The sequence below is a fragment of the Callorhinus ursinus genome, unplaced genomic scaffold, assembly GCF_003265705.2.
Source record: "Callorhinus ursinus isolate GAN/ISIS: 27379988/994484 unplaced genomic scaffold, GSC_fseal_2.0 scaffold2, whole genome shotgun sequence".
Lineage (NCBI taxonomy): Eukaryota > Metazoa > Chordata > Mammalia > Carnivora > Otariidae > Callorhinus > Callorhinus ursinus.
The window spans coordinates 61,138,617-61,158,680 of record NW_027397064.1 but is presented as its reverse complement, the minus strand read 5'-3'; the positions used below and the strand labels follow the sequence as shown (position 1 = coordinate 61,158,680).

Below are 20,064 nucleotides of genomic sequence, written 5' to 3'. Positions count from 1 at the left end.
GTTAAGAGACAATCAACAGTTGCTGTGACTAAACCTTAGAATTCAATCTGAGCTTCCCAAAACCAAGGTAAAAGGATAATAACACGATAATGTAATAATTCTCATTTGGTGAGAGGAAACATTCACAGAATGGAAGTATTTTTTCCCCTTGAGTTAAATTTTAAAGGAAAAATATCATGGAACTTATACATTCAACTTAGGGTAAACTAGTGGTAACCTAACTAATATGAATTCCTTACAGACATGGAAGCACTTTTGTCATGTTAATTTCCTCCAATAAATCCTCAGTATAAGCCAAAGGTATAAGGTTTAAGTGTCATTAAGTGAAGGTGTTTTCAGAGTGGTTTCAGTGAAATTAGTTTCAGTGTAGCTCAGAACTCTAGTAGGTTTCTGGCATTTTAAAACACAATCTGAGGCTCTGTATATTTGGTACTTAACCTTTGTGGAGGCCAGTATGTCTCTTAGAATGTATTACTTGACTGTCAATTGTCTCAGGTGGGCTTTTTGAAAGCCATTTAGGAGTTTGGATAGAATCAGTGAAAAGATGAAATTTTGTCTCTAAGATACTGTCTTCGGGTAAAAAACCCACATACCTTTCACATCTTTGATAAGTCAACAACATTTCTTTAATACTTTGTGTGATTCATGTTCTTTTGTTTAATCAAAATAGTTATGAATTCAGACAAAGTGCTATTCATTCAGCTACAGGTACTTCTTGATTTTTTTTTTTTTTAAGATTTTATTTATTTATTTGAGAGAGAGAGAGAATGAGAGATGGAAAGCACGAGAGGGAAGAGGGTCAGAGGGAGAAGCAGACTCCCCGCTGAGCAGGAAGCCTGATGCGGGACTCGATCCCGGGACTCCAGGATCATGACCCGAGCCGAAGGCAGTCGCTTAACCAACTGAGCCACTCAGGCGCCCCCTCTTGATTCTTGAAAAAAAAAAGTCTATCTGTGTGTACGTATATTTATATTTACATTTAATCATTTAACACTTGCCTAGTTAACCTGGTGTTCTTTTCTCTGGTCTTTTGCTTCAAACTCTACTGTTACTTTAGGCTTACAGTGACATGAGAAGCATGAGTGATCTGAGGTAGCCTACTTGCCTTGATTTTTTTTTTTTTAAGATTTCAGTTATTTTTAGAGCAGTTTTTTGTTCACAATAAGGTTGAGAAACAGATACAGAGATTTCCTGCTCCCCACACATGCATAGCCTGTCCCATTACCAAATCTCTCACCAGAGCAGTCCATGTACTACAGTTGATCAACCTACAGAGACACATAATCACACAAAGCCTGTAGTTTACATTAGGGTCCAAAAGACTTGGACAAAGCCTCCTTGATTTTTGATGATTGATCCATCCTCCTGATAGGGGGCATGGAAACTAAAAGGTTAAAACTGAAAAGATATCCCAGAAATATGGAAAAGGGAAAAATTGATAAAAGAACTTGATTTTAAGAGAAGATAGCTTCGTGGTATCAATTCAAATAAAAGAAGTTATACCTAATAAATTAAATTATGAGCAGCTAATTCAGATGCATACCCCAGTGTTGAACTATCAAAAATTAGGAAAATCACCTTCCCACGGACTTAAGTTTTCTAATCTGTAGTTGAGAAAGATAGCATTTGTATTTGTTCTACTTGTCTCATGGGGTTGGGGAGGCACATGCCATGAGATCCCAGAAAAATGTGGTATGCATATAGAAGGTGATATTCATATCTCGTGTTGTCAAAATGAGAGGTGTATGTGAACATGTGTCGCCATGTGAGGGAACTTCTCATTAAATTGTTTGGCAAATAGGCTTGCAGGCTGAGCTCTGGCCCTGGTAGCTCCATCAAATTCCTGAGATCCAGGCCTTTTGTTCCTGTCTCAAGTGGGCGGGGTCCACTGAGAGACAAAGACTCATCCAGTATTTCTGCAGGTCAGTCAAGTTTCAGCATGTAATAGAAACAAGTCTAGGAGCTGTGCATCTGATGTACGCGGGGAACAGCCTGCGTGTGAGGAAAAAGCCAGAGAAGCCAAGAAACCCACAGAGGAAGGAAAGCTCTAAATAATGGATTTTTCTAGGTCACTGGGAATCAGACCTTTGTTCTCCTTCCTGCGACTGGAAGGAGTGGCCTCATTGGGAGAGATTCCCACTGCATCTTTAGAGGCAAGCATACACGTGCCCTGTAGGCTTAGGACTAATCAATTTAGAAAAATGCAACGAGGTTTGTCATAGGCCTTGCATTTAATTCTGTATTCCTTTTCATTAGCATTCAGTAAATGAATGTTAAACTGTCAGCTTGGGTAGATGCTGGTAGGTACATAAACATATGCATAGGATATACCTTTCCCCCAAACCTGCCCCCTGGGACTTTCAACTAATTGTTGAAGTAATAACCAGCTTTATCAGAAAAAGGGTAAAAACTATCATTTATACTATACTTTAAAATAGAGGGGCGCCTGGGTGGCTCAGTCGATAAGCGTCTGCCTTCGGCTCAGGTCACGATCCCAGGGTCCTGGGATCAAGCCCCACATTGGGCTCCCTGCTCAGCGGGAAGCCTGCTTCTCCCTCACCCTCTGCTTGCCTCTCTGCCTACTTGTGCTCTCCCTCTCTCTCTCTTTGTCAAATAAATAAAGAAAATCTTAAAAAATAAAATAAAATAGACTTTGGTATGTCATGCCCACATTTAACATGTATGTATGTGTGTTTAATTTATTGATTCAAAATAAATCTTTGTATATTTATATCTGTATTAAATAGAAAAAAAAGACCCAAAGTGGGCTGTACATGAAATGTTAATAGCAATGAAAATACACATTATTTTTCATTATTTTTGTGTCTTCCTCAAAGGACATGTGTTTATATGACCATGTGACAACAACACATTAAACTTTTGAAGCCTCCCAAGTATTTGTATACGTGCTCTCTCATATGATCCTCACAAGCACTCCGTGAGGTAGGTCAGTAATAAACAGCAAGGTGGTAGGTGAGAGAAATGGAGGAGACAGATAACAACTCAGGTGCCCAGGATGTTACATGCAGTGAGGTTACATGATGTGTACGGCCGGTGCCAAAGCCAGGAAAAAGGAAGGCGAATCAGTAGTGCTTTAATGAAGGAGAATGGTTTAGGGCAGAGGGTGGCTTTTGATTTCAGTCTGGCTCGCTAAGCCAAGGCCAGGTTCAGTTTTTATTAACTCAGAGGCAGGGGGCACAGTAGTCACATTTGGGTGTGAGACCGGAGAGTGTGAGTTTGATTTCCAGCTCTGGGACTGCCTGGCTGTTTAACCTGGAGAGCTCTGGGACTGCCTGGCTGTTTAACCTGGAGAGTCATTTTGACTCAGGGCCTTAATTTAGTTATGTATAAAATGAAGCAAATACTACTGGCTATTGTAAGGATAAAATGAGTTCATATGCAAGAGCCTTTAAAAGTGTATAGGGCGGTCTTGAGCTAAATAACTTTTTAATTGGTTAAGTAAATAACAGATTGTGGAGAAAAACCCTAAAAAAAAATAAGAGTGTGGGCGTAGGGATGTCTGAGCAAATACTAACATCATCATCTTCATCCTCATCGGTACAGGGCTGATGAAGAGGATGATGGGGTGACAGGGTACCTATGGCTCTTAGGGAGGCAAGCACCTTATCCTACTGCAGACAGCAGCAACTTTTAATCTCATAGGGTCTGGGATGAGGGAAGGAAGGAAGTTAGGTCCTTATAAATATATCTAACATGAATCTTTCAATGATAATATTATCATTTTGAGATGCATAAACATGGGCCGGGTTAAGGATAGATGATGTTTCTCGGTCAGAAATGTACAGATGCATACCAAATGTATGTAGATGTATACTGCAAAATGCTGGTAACTGTAGGTCAGAGATATAAAAGAATTATAAAGTTAATATAATAATATGAGAGAGTTTGTGCGGTATCATTGGATTGTTCAGCAACCTGTTTAAATGTATACCAGTCTCTCCCTGCTTTCTCTAAGTGTTTGGAATCTGTGTGTACCCTTAGCTGTTCTATTTGATTTTACAGTGTTGTAAGGCAAGTGATTGCTGTCAAATTAAGAATGATTGTTTTGTCTTTAAAAGACCTTGACCATGAGTTGGGGAGTGGAGTGTGCTGTGAGGGTTAATTCCCTCAGGCCTGGAATTAGTCTGGGCTGTTCTACTGAAATCAGTATACCTGCCTGATTACTTAACCACTGGTCATCAAAGCATGAAAGGATTGATTGATAATGTTGCTTTGCAACGTTGGGTTGGAGGAGTTTCAGAGTAGTTTGCACCAACTGTCAGCATTGTTTATTGATAATAGTGAGATTGATGATTTGCATCCAGTCTAAGTGAGACCCCTAAAAGGCTCTGCTGCAGAGGCTGGTTACATAGTAGGAAGGTGTCCATGTAACCAGTAAAATACAAAAAACACCAGTGGGGACTCTCTCGCAGAAGTAGCCTGAAATACTACTGATGTGAGAAACAAAGGCAGAAGAAAAAATACTAAATTTCCTTACTACCTACAGCCCACTGACAAGTCCTTGAAACAGGCAGAGTGGCAATTCCTCTAGGGACTCAACTGCCCTGATGTTGACACTTTGCTAAGGGCAAAAGGCAATCCTAGCCCAGTTCCCCCCGCCCCCCCCAGGATCCTGTAATCCTACTTTAACATATAAAAATTCTTTTGGAAACTTCCTTGTGTTGGCAATCATCCCTCAAGCATATGGTCCACCGATATACATCTGAAGGGTCTCATGACTAAGGTTTTATTAGACGGTAATAAATGACCTTTTCCCAACAACAGCTAGCCCCCTCGAGGTCCTGGAAGCCTTGCTTCTAAAATTCCTTAGAGACTTACGCTATCCCTAACCCCCTCCCAACTTGAAGGTATATCGTGGGCCGCTCCTCATGACCCCAGTGCAGCTCCTCCTGCCCACAGGTCCTGTTCCCGTGCTTTAATAAAACCACCCCTTTGCACCAAAGACATCTCAAGAATTCTTTCTTGGCGGTAGGCTTTGGCCCCTAACGTCTTCCTACGTCACTACCAGTGAGTTTAGAAGATTACCCAGAGAGCATGTATAATGGCATATTAATTGCTTTAATATCCTAATTCTAGTTAAAGTCCTTCAGTTCTCATACAGGTAGATTATTGAAATCCCAAATATTGGGGACAAGCATCTGTCAAAAGCATCTCTTATCCTGCTTCATTTCCAAAACATGTAAAATGCGTTTGTCATTTTTTTCAGACCCCCTGGTTGTGGAATACAAGGCACTGCTGGTACAACTACCCGTATCAGGTAAGGAGACATTACCATCTGGGTCTTTTACACACGCAGAGTATCTTCCTTAGGTCAGGGTCATGGTTTTAGGCCCCTGCCCCCACCCCTGCTGCGTGATGCAGACTTAGCCTAGTTAAGGGAAGTAGCTTGTGTTCTCAGTGAAGTTCAGAAACAAAGCTCAATTGCTTTAGCAAATGGAATAAGCTGGAAGGTGCATTTGCTGAAGAGTAAGATACAGTCAGTTCAATAGTTGGGTGATTCCTGTTTCTTACAGCTGATCTACGTCTAGATTACTGCAGAGAGCCTGAAGACCTGAAACCAGCAAGGGTCTCTCTGGACAGCAAGCGGGTTAAGCTCAAGTGTAGGGCTGTGGCAGACAGGCAGAGTTCAGGCCACTTTGTGGCTTAAGAGCAACCTCTAAATATGTATATCAAGTACCATTTCCTTGAGCATGGAAAAAGGGGCTTGTATCATTACACTAGATTTAAAACCATCATCAAAAATGAGATGAAAATTATATCCCAGAAAGGGAGCATTTCAGATCCCCACCCCCGACATACCTTTGCCTCTGTCCATGAATTCAATAATATTAGCATGTGTTATGTTCCTCAGATCAGTTACTATCTGAATATCGTAGCTGGGTCTTTTCTAGTAATTTCTTAACTGAAAATTTTATAGAATTTCTAGTTTAATTGGAATATATTACATAAGAAACTCAAATGCAGCAATGTATTTTGGTGATAAAATAAAGAGACATACATTATGATAGGCACCTTGGATTTTTTACTTTGACTGCCAGTCCTTGGGTTGTCTTTTTGGAGGCATTTGGTCTTTTTGGTATGCCTAAAGTTACTGGGGAGCAAGCATGCTCTGTGTCTTCTCTGTTACACTCAGTGTTGCAACAGGCTAGGGACTGGTTTTGGAAACTCCTTGGGCTGGTTCAGGGCTAGGGACACATTGAAATGGAGTTCCAGTTTGCATTTCCATCTCTTTCATGTAGTTTATTCAGATTAGAAAAGAATGTAAACAAGCAATATGACATGGTTAGAGAAAGCTGAGCTTTCCAGGGCTTTCTGATGGAGACTGAAGCAACGTTGAAACCAATCACTTACCGTGCACAACTGCAATTCTCAGGCTCAACTGCTGTTTTACTATCTTAAATACTTGGGATATTGTCATTACACCTCTCTTCGTGTCCTGTAATGGTATACTGAGTGGAAAAATCCGAATATAGCTAGAATTCTATTTATAGAAGTATGTCAAAGCCTTCTAGAAACTGTGACTCACGTTGATGTGGTAGCCGCCCTAATGCACTGCATTTATGAGGTAAATTCTGTCATATGAACAACACTGAGACAGATGTTACAGGAAATGTAATACTCACTCTTCCTTATAACGATAACATAGTCTGAAATAACTTTCACATTTATGGCTGGAGCTAAGGAATTGCTTTTTTCTGAGATAATTAGTTGCTGGGGCAGTGGCCCAAAATTGTAGTTGCTGACTGTTTCACAGACAAAACAAGAGATTTAACATGAAATTTTGAGGGTCTGGTACATAGTTATGTTTAAAAATAAGAAACATTGGGGGGCGCCTGGGTGGCTCAGTTGGTTAAGCGACTGCCTTCGGCTTAGGTCATGATCCTGGAGTCCCGGGATCGAGTCCCACATCCGGCTCCCTGCTCAGCAGGGAGTCTGCTTCCCCCTCTGACCCTCTTCCCTCTCATGCTCTCTATCTCTCATTCTCTCTCTCTCAAATAAATAAATAAAATCTTTAAATAAAAAAATAAATAAAATAAAAATAAGAAACATTGGGACGCCTGCCTGACTCGGTAGAGCACGTGACTCTTGATTTCGGGGTTGTAAGTTTGAGTCCCACATTGGTTATAGAGAGTACTTAAAAATAAAATAAAATAAAATAAAATAAAATAAAATAAAATAAAATAATCTCTAAAAAATAATAAAATAGGGGTGCCTGGGTGGCTCAGTCGGTTAAGCGTCTGCCTTCGGCTCAGGTAATGATCCCGGGGTCCTGGGATCGAGCCCCGCATCAGGCTCCCTGCTCCACGGGGAGCCTGCTTCTCCCTCTGCCTTTCTCCCTGCTCATGCTCTGTCTCTCTCTTTCCCTCTCTCTCTCGCTCTCGCTCTGCGCTCTCTCTCTCTCGAATAAATAAATAAAGTCTTTAAAAAATAATAAAATAAAAATAAGAAACATCATTAGAATAGAAGGAAAGATACTGCGTGTGGGGATTCAGATCAAGATTGTCTTCTGCTGATAAGACATCATTGCTTATAAATGAATAATTTGGCATTAGCCCCAAAAATCTAGGACCAATTCATAATCTCTTATAGGAATAGTGGTCATCTTTGATAAACTCTGTATTCTAATAAAAAAAATCAGCTCTTTCTTTTTGTATGTGTGGGAAAAAAACAGCATGTAATTAAAGTGCATTGTGGGTAGCTATGTCTCCATAAATATATAGATTATAGTTCAGAGTCAGTCTCAGGCCTTAAGGGTACTTTTAAAGACAGATCATGCTGATGAAGTATATTTATTATATCTTTAGCATGTATATTAAATAATTGGACGTATATTTAGATGAGAATAGTGGTCTGTTGCAATTTTATTAAGGGCACACTGCTCCTTGTGTATAAGTATATATGTAATTTATTGTATGATGATTTTTATGTACATGTGTATATTTTAAGTTTAGAATAATGGAAAGTGGTCTTTAGTTGGGCCTGTTTAGTTTGTCATAAAGAGCCCAAGTTGGGAATGAGAAGCCTTAACATGGTAGTTACAGAAGCCTCACTAGCTGGAAGACCTGTGATTGACCTTTCAACCCAAACTAACTGATGGCAATTGCCTATCAGCTATACCATCTAGAAAATGATGGTATTTTGTAGGATTTTTATGAGAGTCAAAGAAATTAACATGCAGGTAAGCTTTGTCAGCTGCAGAGCACTCCATGAATATGGTAGTTTTGTAGTATGATGATGCTCTCTCATGAACACTGTGGTTTCTAGATGTACTCTCACTTGCCTTCATAGGCTTCCGTGGCTTTTCCCAGGTGGTGGTGCCAGAACTCTCATTAAAACTGAAATTTAACCTTGGCTCCAAGGGTCCTGAAGCCAGTGCCCTATTTTCTAGATTCATTGCTGCCATATGTCCAACCTGAATACCCATCCCTTATTGCTAATGCCTGCAAATTTTAAAAGGACAATTCAGTGGAAAATATATTCTCTCCAGGGTGATGCTGAGTTTGATAAACATACTGATGCTCATTGTCTCTCAGAGCTTGGGATGGCTGGTGAGACCGTATCCTGTCCCCTCACTGTTGCCAAAGATCAGTGGGAGGGACAACTGTTTTCTTTAGCGCCAATGCATAAAGTTGGTAGAATTAGTAGTTAAGTGAGTGCCAGCTTCTCATGAAAGTAATTTGTTATGCTGCTGTTGGTTCACGGAACATTATAGTTTCCATTGTAGTTACTGTGTATACTGTTACATTGTGGGTAGCATGGAGGTGATGCATTTCAAAGGTCTTTCATTCGTTCTAGTAAAGTAAGACGTTTCATTATAGTTCAGTAAACAAAATAAATATTCCTGACTTCTACTGCCTCTCTGAGCCTCTCCCCATTCCTGGACCTCTGAAGCAGATAGAGCATGTGTCACCTCCATTTTACAATAAATAAATTAAGGCCCAAATTTTATACCTTCTGAGCTATGGAGCTGAGAGACTTGATCTCAGATTTCCTGGCTGGGGGCCTAGCCTGGTATTTCTTGGCAGCTTCCTTGTCCCCGTGTCTTTTAATAAATATTTTTGAATTATCTTTTCTGGTATTTGCAATGTACAGAACATTTCCTAATAACAGGAAAGCTCTGATTAATGCAGAACTTAAAACTCTGCCTCTGTGACCCATCTGGCACCCCCGTTTCTATCACCTACCTCCCTTGCCCCTGTACGATGGAGTCTCCCGGCACTTTCCAGGGTTATTCTTTTTGTGTATGTGTTTTGTTTTGTTTTTTTCCAGGTTGCTGAGGAATCTTACAGATACTTATCTCAAGGAAGCATCATAAATCCTGTTGTTAAAATAAAGAGTGACTTGGGTACCAAATGTTCATACTCACTGACACTTTTTTGGTTGGGGATAAAACAAAACTTAATGCCATCAAGCTGCGGATTAGAGGCATGCTTCAAAGCCCTTCTTCTCCACAGAGAGAATGGGGCTGGAATCTGTAGAGGCGTAAGACCGTGTCACTTTTCAGCCCTGAGCTTGAGATGTTTGGGACACTAATTGGTTTCCTATTAACTGTTAATCTTTCCTTTTTTTTCTTTGATCCTCAGCCACTCACAACTGACCTTCACTACTATTATATCCTGGAGCTGTCGTTTTATTGGTCTTTAATGTTTTCGCAGTTCACTGATATCAAAAGAAAGGTAAGAGTGGTTGTGTGGTAAAAAGTGCTTGCAGGTGTGTGTCCTTAATGGCCCTTGGCAGATGGGTGTGGAGTCTCAGGGGCACTCACTTCTGTTCTCTGGCTGTGCTAGCTTAGTACTACTTTCTGTATTCCCACAGAAAGTCTATTTTGTTGGTGGGGCTTTATATTTTGTTCACATTGGCTCTTCCCTCCTGCCTCCAAACCTAGTGTTCTTTTCTCTGTGAAAAAAATGTATCCATGAATCCAAACAACAGCAATTTTCTCTCAGTCTGATTCACAAGGCCCTCTGTTCCTCAAATTAAATAAAGAAGAAAAATTGTATTTGTAGCCCCTGGGAGAGAGTAAATTCTCAGTGTCCCAGCCCCACGAATGAGTTTTTCCTTAATTAGAATTATCTAACATCCAGATACATCGTGCAAATACAACTCTGCTACATGAACTGTGATCAGCCTCCACCTGTCCCCTTCACTGGACTGGCTTTTGCTGGGGGTGCTCTTGAACTCCTCAAACCCACCCCTTCCAGCTCTCATCCTACCAGCTTCTGGGAAGAATAGGCACTTCTGGCTACTTACTGCTTAAAATTTTTCCATCATACCATTTTCTCCAGATTCCCACATTTGGATCATTCCTTCAAAATCGTCTTTGCTGGCCTCCAGCCTCCAGCCTAGTGCCTCATGTGCTGCTCATTTGTGTGCCCATGGTCTAGTTCTAGATGACAGAACATCATCTCCTGGGATGATCAAGCTTATAACCTTTAGCACTACCAACCATAACTCATGTGCCAAGAGCTCCCAAATGTTTCTCTCCGGCCCTGGGTTCTCTCCAGGTCTGTACTTCCACAAATCTAGGCGTAAGTAATAGTAATATGTTCTTTGTATTTGTTTTATCACTTAATCCTCCCATCAACTCCAAAATCCAGTTGGATCATTTATTCCTTATCCTCATTTTATGAATGAGGAAACTGAATTTTACATGCAAAGTATTTCTAACTGAAGACATGATCATCCCCTAGTCTTGTGCTTCCTCCGGTAATCCTTGTAACCGACAGTCACATGAGCTAGGATTTTTCCTTTGCTCTCCCCTTTGCTTTTCCTTATACTTGAACCCTTAATGTCATGGACACATTTAGTTGAAGTCATCTCTACTTTTTCTTAATCTACTGCAATAGCTTTTTAAATGGTCCTCCTATCTGAATAGCCATTCTTGCCTACCTGACACCTAAGTGTTAGATTTCTAAAACCTTCAAGACAAAGCCAGACTCCTTGGAGTACTATTCAGGGTTGTTAACATGATTCAGAGCTACTTCTCCAGTTTCATCCCCCGCCTCCCCCACCCCGGCCTCCCCCTCTGACACACACATACGTCTTAGCAAGAGTATCTTCTCATCATTGTTCAGACATAATTTTTTTTTTTCATGCAGCTTTGTTTTTTTATAAGACCTTACCTTGGCTAGAATATATCCTATTTCCCTCCTCCCAAACCTGACCTAGTCCAAAAGTAGTCTCTTCTTTGAAGGCTAATTCAATTCCTCTGGGATTTTTGACCACTCCTTCTTATGGGTTTAGTTTACAAGTGCCCCAGGTATACATATGCTATTTTTTAACTGTATTGGTAGCCCCTGGGAGAGAGTAAGCTCTCAGTGTCCCAGCCCCACGAATGAGTTTTTCCTTAATTAGAGTTATCTAACATCAAAATACATCGTCAAAGTATAACATTCCTAAATGAACTCTGTGACCTGGTCGCCTGCCTCTGTCCCTTCCCTAGGCTTGAAGGGCAAAAGAGCAAGATATGTTTATCTTTGTACCATGGCCATCAATGCACCTGCTGGTGATGGGGATCAGTAAGTTTAGGGTGAGTGAATAAATGAACTAATCAGAATGTCTTCTGACTTACTAATGGATATCTTCCAAACTCCTCTGGAAACAGAACTATGTATTGTCAAGGAGCACAGTACCGGAACACTGTATTGTCAAGGAGCACAGTACCGGAACACTGTAACTTCCTTGGTTAGATTGTAAGCTGCTAAATTGCAAAGTGGTATCCAAGTGGCTCCGGAGGAACACGTATGAGTCTGTGGCCCTAGTACCTGCAGCCCCTTTCCCCAGGGGCATGCCTGCCACTCTCCTCCAGCAGAGGCTCTCTTGACCAGCACAAAGCTGGCTTTCCTTACCTTGTGTGGCTGCACACCCTGCATGAGATGTCTGTTGTTTGATTCTCAGAAGGGGATGGTCCCTCTGAGGGCTAGAGCTTGGCAGAGCAGATAACTCATTGACAACTATCATTTGCGGTTCCTTCCTCATTGTACCATGCTGAGTCACTTTCTGGTAATGTTTAAAGGTCCCTTGGTGGTGGTAGGCCAATCAGATTAGATCTCATCTGTCTTACGTGAAGAGTCTTCTTCATTCCTGTACCTAGTGCTTGTAGACTGATCATGTCCTCTGTGCTAGGCACAGTGCTAGGCTTATTGTGCATTTTACTTATTACCTTTAATTGGTAAAAATACAAAACATAAAATTGTACCATCTTAACCATTTGAAGTGTGCAGTTCAGAACTATTACACACATTCACATTGTTGTGCAACAACTCTTTCCATCTTGCACAACTGAAACTCTGTACCCATGAAACAGTAATTCCCCCATTGTCCCCTCCCCTGGCCCCTGGCTGCCACCATTCTGCTCTCTGTCTCTTTGAATTTGACTACTCTAGGTACCTCATATAAGTGGAATCATACAATATTTGTCATTTTGTGGCTGGCTTATCTCACTTAGCATAATATCGTCAGGATCATCCGTGCTGTAGCCTGTGTCAGAATGTCCTTCCTTTATAAGACTGAGTAATATGCATTTTGTTTTCTTTTGAGGAGCTCTTTTTTCCAGGTAGCTACAGAAAAAACTTGCAGAAAAAAGGAGGTTTGAATATTTTCCCATTTTGTAGCTGGGAAAATTGATATACAGTGAGTCTATGTAAAATTTTCAAGGTTGTGCTGTGTGGGAATGAATTAGAGCCCAAATTTACCCAGCAAGTTTCTGTGATTCAGTCTGAGATTAGACTTGTAAACAATTCTTGCATTATCTTGCCTTGCCATGCTCCTGACATTAGAGGTAGTAGCCTTTTGCAGCTCTCTGCCATTTTATTGGTTTCTCTTTTGCTTAGTGAGAATTAGGTGTGCCAGCTAGAGTCAAATAGATTAATAAAAGCAAGACTATAACTGTACTAGGCTCCTAGGAGCCTAGTCCCAGCGAGACATTGCTCTACCCAAAGTCACCAAACCCCTTCCATTTGCTTGAACTTTCTCAACGTGCATTTAACGTGTGTTTTCTGTGAGCCAAGAGGACTCATAGAGTCTTCATTGTTTTAAGTCAAGTGACCATTATCTAAAAGTTATCATAAGGGGATGGTTTTCAAGGTTGAAATATACCATTTTGTATGGTTTTAATATATCTTGCATCAGTGTGGAAACCACCTATGTATGAAGAGGGTAATTTTACAGTGAAGTTCATGGAATTGATCTCAGGCCTGTACATATTGTCAGTGTTTAGCAGTGAAGTCTCCCTTTTTTTTTTCTTAGTCGACACCAATGGCTTGTTTCAGACCTCTGGCACCTCTCCCTTCTTCAGCTGGTCAGAGTCCCTCTGGACATTCTTGGTGCAGTTGGTTTATTCTTCCTTCTTGCACAGAATGCGAAGTTAGCCACTGCCAAACCTGTGTATTACTCAGCACAGGTTTTAATGAGGAAGGCCTTTTTCTCTCTTGCCATTTCTCTTTAGTGAATCATAGCTCTCACTTTTCTCCTTTGCATCTTGCTGACTGTCACTGCAGGTCCTTCATTGTGCCTTCTCCCTTGCTCTAGTGCTTAGAGGATCTGCCCTTCCATCCATCAGTGAGGATTAATCCAATATCCTGGCTGCCAAATACATTCTCTGTCTTGTATTAGCACTACCGGCTATTAACTAAACCCTGTAACAACAGCCTGCCTCCTCATTATGAAATAGAGCTGTTTGAAGACACCCATTGACAACACAGTATGGAAGGCTTTTCATAGGGTTATGAATAGAAAGTTATAAAGAATGTTTCTTTAGTTTCCCTATTAAATGACAATGAACTTGAATGGCCATTTCACGTAGGGGCCAGGATTTATAAACATTGAATCTGAATGCATACCTCAGACTGTTAAAATCAATAACTGAAGTGAGGTTTAGAAATCATTTTCTGTGACTTAATGAGTTTATAAGTCTTTCTAAAATGGCCTTTATATTCATAAATGCTTTTTCTCTAGGAGTGTCCTCCTATTGCCAACCTTTTTTTTTTCCTTAGTTATTCTGTTTCCAAATAGAATCTGGTGTTTAAAATGCCTCTCTTGATCCTTTCCAGGGTTGGTACTTATTGGGTGAGTGATGAGATACTTTATTATTAACCTTCCTGGAACGAAAGGACAAGCCCGGATGTAGTCATTTGGTATAATGGAGTTATAATTTAGATATTCTATTATGTGCTACCATGATATTTTGAGGATTTTACCTTACTTACCTTTTTCTTTCTTCCCTTCATTGGTCTCTCCTTCCCTTCCTTCCTATTTTCCTTCCTTCTTCTATAAGAACAAAATTGTTAAGGTATCTTATTAAAACAACGGGTATATTCTCAGTATTCACCATTATTGGAAACAACTTTTATATCCCAAGGCTTAATTTTTATTAAAATTCTGTTCTTTAGCACCTGTTCACAATGAGTTTTTCTTCTGCACATCTAAATTTTCCAAGAGAAACTAATAAATGTGTTGGAGCTCAGAACAGCTTGCTCGCGTCTAAGCCCTATGTCCCTTTTAACTAAGCTGCTGTTTGGCTTGAAAGCCTGGGCCCTTGGCCAATAAGTGCAGCTTGTGTTCGGAGTCCTTGTAGGAAATCATCCATGGCCAAGTTCCAGGGCCCAGCTGGTGAAATCAGCTTGTTGCTCTTTTGGTCTTTAACCTGAGAGAAAAACTACATCCTGGAAAAGATTCCGAACAGAGAGGTATGATGATTAAGTTTAGCAAGAAACTTATCGACGGGCTCGTATTTGCTCTTTGGTAATTTCTGCACCCATTGCTGTGAGTAGGGGCTTGCCACGCTCCAGATCTTTCCTGCTTCAGTTAGTTTTAAGGTGAAAGAACATGCGTGCAATAATCTCCCTTATAAGGAAGCAGGATGGCATGGAATTAAATGAGATAATATCCATGAAAACTGTCTGGTTTAGAGCTTAGAACATTACCTAGCACATAATGACCAAAATTTGGTTGAATCCACACATAGCGCTAAACCCAGCCAACAAACAAAAACCCCCAAAGCCAGTGGTCACAAATTATTATATTTTTGATCAATTAAAATTATCAAAAATAATTAGGAAGAAGAACTAACTTAAGGTTGCCAGCCTTTTACTTTGCCTAGTAAGGAAATTTTAAAAGCACCTACTACTTATCACCCTCAATTCATAAAGGAAGAGAAATTTTAACATTTTAAAGGAGAAAGGATACCTTGTGATAAAGGACAATTCTTTAAATTTATCTTTATGAAAAAGTTATTATTTTTCTGTTTGTTGTAGACCGGGGAACAATTATGGTCATTTTGGCTTAGAAGTTTAAAGGCTTGGGCTCTGAAGTCCATCTGCCTGCTCAGCACCACTCCTAATATGGAATGACCTTGAGCATGGTACTTTACTTTTTTGTGCTTTGGTTCGCTTATCCAAAGAATGGAGTTCATGTAATCTAACTCATGGGGGTTTTGTGAGCAAAAATAAATAATACATGCTCTTTGAACAGTGCCTGGCACATAATAAATGCTCAATAAATGTTAGATATCACTGTGGTAGTTAACTTGGTTCATCAAATTTTTTTATTTTTATTTTTTAAGATTTTTTGTTTTTTTTAATTTGACAGAGAGAGCACAAGTAGGCAGAGCGGCAGGCAGAGAGAGAGAGAGAAGCAGACTCCCTGCTGAGCAGGGAGCCCGATGTGGGACTCGATCCCAGGACCCTGGGATCATGACCTGAGCCCAAGGCAGCCGCTTAACTCACTGAGCCACCCAGGCGCCCCTTAGTTCACCAAATATTGCCACCTCTCTACCCCCAGGCACTTGTAGGATTGTACTACTCAGCCATGCCCCCTCTTGCGGTTGGATGGGGCCAGGTGACTGGTAGGCTGGGAACAGAACTGACTTGAGTCACTTTGAGGTGTTTAATCACCAGTGAGACCTTCTAGTGTCTCTTATCCCCTGTAGTATCGTGATGGGTAACATTTGAGATGGAAACTGCTCCATCAACCTGGGTCCCTGAGTGACTGTGGTGGGCAGAGTGCCAGCCCCCTTCCCTGTCCAAGGTGACATGCAGTGAATAAGAAATAAGCTTTTGTTTTAAACCACTGAGGTTTGAAGGGCTTTGTTTTTGACACGTAATCTAGTTTATCCTGACTAGTGAAGCTGTTATTAATAATATGGCTAATTATCATTTCCTTGAATGATATTTAGAAATAATTTTGGAGATCAGAAGTTCTCAAAGTGTAGTCTTTGGACCCATGGAGGTCTGCAAGGTGAAAACTGTTTCCATAATAATACTAAGATGACCTTTGCCTTCCTGACTGTGTTGAAATGGTATCATAGTCCAGAAGTAATAGTGGGCAAAGTTGCAGGAAGCGGCCCCAAACGGTACTAGTAGTCATATTCTTAACTGCTACATGCTTACAGAAAGAAAAAAATGTCAGTTTCAGTTAAGAATGTTCTTGTTGAAGAATTAAAAAGTGTTAATTTTATTAACTCTCTATTCTTGAGTATGCACTTAAAAATATCTTGTGTGATAAAATGGGAAGTAGGCATAAAGAACTTTTGCTGCCTGACAGTGTCCAATACTATCTCAAGAAAAAGCATGTGCACTTAGTGCTTTGGGTTGTGAGCTGAACAAGCTGCTTTTTTCTTCTGTAAATCTCATTTTTACTTGGAAGAATGACTGACAAACTGTGGTTATTCCAACTTGTATATTTGATAGTCACTTTTTTTTTGGAAAGTGCACAAAGTGACTTTGCTGAGCTGTTTCAAAAAAAAAATTGACATTATTTGTTGTCAAAGATAAAACTCAGGGCTTCAAGCAAAAATTAGATTTTTGAAAGACTCCTGTCCACCAGTGAGAGCTTGATAGCATCTCAATCCATAAAGACTTATCTGATAAGTTTGGTAGGGATATTAATAAAAGTGATTTGTAAAAATAATTGACTCAGTGAACCAGTATTTTCCAGATGACTAATTCATGATGCTACTAAGTCATACATGAGTAAAAGATCCATTCAAAGGTCAAGACAAACCAAGGGCTTAAATGTAAAAGAATATGAAAAAGGTATTGATACTGTTTTAGATTCTACATTGCACCTAACCTTTAAGAATATCCACTTGTCAAATTTTGGTACGATATCAAAGAAGAATATTCATAACTATCTGAAAAGACTATTAAGATATTTCTCCCTTTTCTAGCTGTTAGGTACTAGATTTTCTTTATATACTTCAACCAGAATAACTTAGGACAAAAGTTTGAATGTAATGACAGTTAATGAGAATCCAACTCTCCTGTCTTAAGCCAGACATCAAAGAGATTTGCAATAATGTAAAACACTGCCACTCTCCTCACCATTTTTTTTATTTTGGAAAATACAGTTATTTTTCAGGAAAATATTTAGGTTCATTAACATGTCATAGACTTAAATTAATAAATGCTTTTCAAATTTCTCAGTTTTAATGTCTAGTGTGGCAAAGACTAAGAGATATAGCCCACATCAACAAACACTTTTTGATGTCCTCAGTGGTTTTTTTTAAAGATATAAAGGCGTTCTGAGGCCAAAACCTGCAAGAACTGCTGGTACAGATTATTTAAGTATTTTCTAGAGATAGGACTTCAAGGACCTGGGCTGGCATTAGTGTGTCCTTTCTTTGTTTGCAAAGCTAAAATCATGCCAGAGGACACCTGGTGATCCCAAGAAGGGTGGAGCGCGACGTGGTACTCTCTCTCCATGTCACCTCAGAGCTGCTCCTTGGAGACACAGTCGGGCAGGCCACCTGATGCCTCCTTCACAGACGTGCAGAGTTGCTCTTTTGTGTTTTCCGCTTCTGACTGGAGTAGCAACATCCTGCCTTCCAAGCTCTGAGGCAGATATCCCTGACTCTTAGGCCTTGCTCCTGTTCCTTTCTCACTACTGTGTCTTCAGACTAGAAAAAGGGAAGGAGAGGCAGCTGATTTTAATAAGCTACCACCTGTGATCAGAACATTGCAGCCCACTGCTGTGTGCAGGCTGATGAGAGAACAATGGAACAGTGTCGCCTGGGAAAGAAATATGTTTTATGGAGCGATTGTACAGGATTTTATTCAAAGGCTGCCTTAACTAGTGCCTTCATCTGGCAATCAGACTCCCAAGTGCCTTGCTGGAGGAGGGCTCTTAAGCCTCTTTAGATGTCACATCCCAACTCCTGGGCACTGGGCAGTCCTGGGGCACGGCAGCAGCATGTACCGCTGACCGCGGTGCAGGATGGGGATGGCCAGGAGCCTCTCCTTCCAGTGCCGTGCAAAGGGCCACGGCATTGCTGCAGTGCAGAGAGACCCACACCCCAGGATCTACGTGGTGCTGCTGGTCTAGGGCTCTGGGTCTTTAAGTCTCGGGCCTCTGGAGTCCCACCTGCTCACAGGAGGTGCCATTGGCACTTGGAAGATTCCACTTTCATTTGGGAGGTCCAGTCATTCAGTTCCTCTGGGGAGTTTCTCTCAAGTCATCCCAAGGGTCTTGGGAAAACACCCACTCCGGTTTATCATAGCTCTAACTCTGCCCCTGACTCCATAAATTCCCTCTGTTTCTCTCCCCATAAATACCAACGGACCCATTCCCACATCCTTAATTTTGGCCTCCTAAGAAGGGGCGCCCTTTCCACTCATGGCTAACCCTGTATCTTTGCTCGTGATCCCCTTCTCTTCCTGCCTTCCGGATCGGGACCATATTCTGTGTGTTAGTCTCTCACTTCTCTATGTTTTCAGAAGTGTCCTCTCTCTAAGACTCCTTTCCTCACAGTTGTCATTTCTCACGTTTGTTTCTGAGCAGCCGCCTGCCATGTCGTTAGGAGCCTGGGCTCTGGAGTCACATACAGCCGAATTCAGATCTGGCTCTAGCTTGTTCTTACTGTGTGACTTTGGAATAATTACCTTGCCTCTCTGTGCCTCGGTTTCTTTATAAAATGCAGTTCTGATAGTACTTGTTTTATGTGACTGAATCACAGTGTCAGACAGAGCCTCTGGAGCTTGAGAATTAGTAGGCATTATTGGAAGGTAGGTAAGAGTTCATTAGGTAGTCAAAGTGGAGTGGGGCTTGGAGAAGGGAAGGGAAAATACCAGGGTTCCAGCCAGAAAAAAAAAAAACCCTGCATGGCCAGAGCCTGCATGGGGCAAGAAGTTCGACAGGTGAATTCTGCTGGCAGAGTTCTGGCTATTTGTGAAGAGGAGTGGGGAGCTCAGGCAGCTGAAGGGATGAGGAGTTAGACCAAAGGATAATGCCCATGGGAACAGTAAGAGTTCCTGTGAACCCCTTCTGACAATTTACAGCATCGTCCCAACTTGGTTGACCTGAAGGAGACATTTTTCATCTTCATCTAAAGCACAAAATTGAGTCTTTGATTGCCCCTTGTCATTTTGAGCCTCAAGGGCCTTGCTGTAAATATGAAGGTGATGGTTTTGAGTCCTGGGATGTTTCTGATTTTACTTGAGCACAGTCTGCCCCCTACTGATCATTCTGGATTTTTTCAACCTGAATGGGTTTACTTGATATCATTAAGTGTTGCCATTGCTTTTGTTCTCAGGGATATTGAGAGAGAGAAAAAGAGAGAATAAAGTCTGTAACCTGTGCACCACTTAAGACTCTTATATCGAGTGTATTTAAAATGTCTCAGAAGTGACCCTCCTAGCATTAAAAGCCGTACAAGTTAGTGTGACTGGTTCAGGTGTAATTTAAACAGAGCTCGGAAGGCGTATATAAAAGGCCTCCAACAACAAGTACTTGGTATGTGACAAGAACTGTTAGTGAGGAAAATTTCTGAAGACCCAAAATTCAATGAGAAAAAAAACCATGTGTGTATATAATTAAGAAAAATATCTATGTCACTTGAAAGCATAGTGTATTTGGAGAGTGTTCTCTTGACAGGGAAAGGAAAGGAAAGCATGAAGGAGGACTCCAGGGAGTTGCAAATGAATGTTCTGCTCCCTGGCCTGGCACACTGGAAGGGATTAGGGGCACTATCTTACTATTTTCTGTTGTACAAATAAAATTTTATTGTATCCTTTTCCACAGTAAGAAAATCAATTAAAGATTAAATAT

At 40.8% G+C, this 20,064-nt stretch overlaps 1 protein-coding gene across 2 annotated transcripts in view; it reads left to right on the top strand.

Moving 5' to 3' along the window:
* CERS6 (ceramide synthase 6) overlaps window positions 1-20,064 on the top strand; it is a 317,200-nt gene that overhangs the window by 229,771 nt on the left and 67,365 nt on the right. For both annotated transcript variants that reach the window (XM_025853613.2, XM_073882913.1), the window contains exons 5-6: window positions 5,228-5,278; window positions 9,606-9,698. In XM_025853613.2, the coding sequence (XP_025709398.1) occupies window positions 5,228-5,278; window positions 9,606-9,698 (144 nt within the window). The remainder of the gene's footprint in view (window positions 1-5,227; window positions 5,279-9,605; window positions 9,699-20,064) is intronic.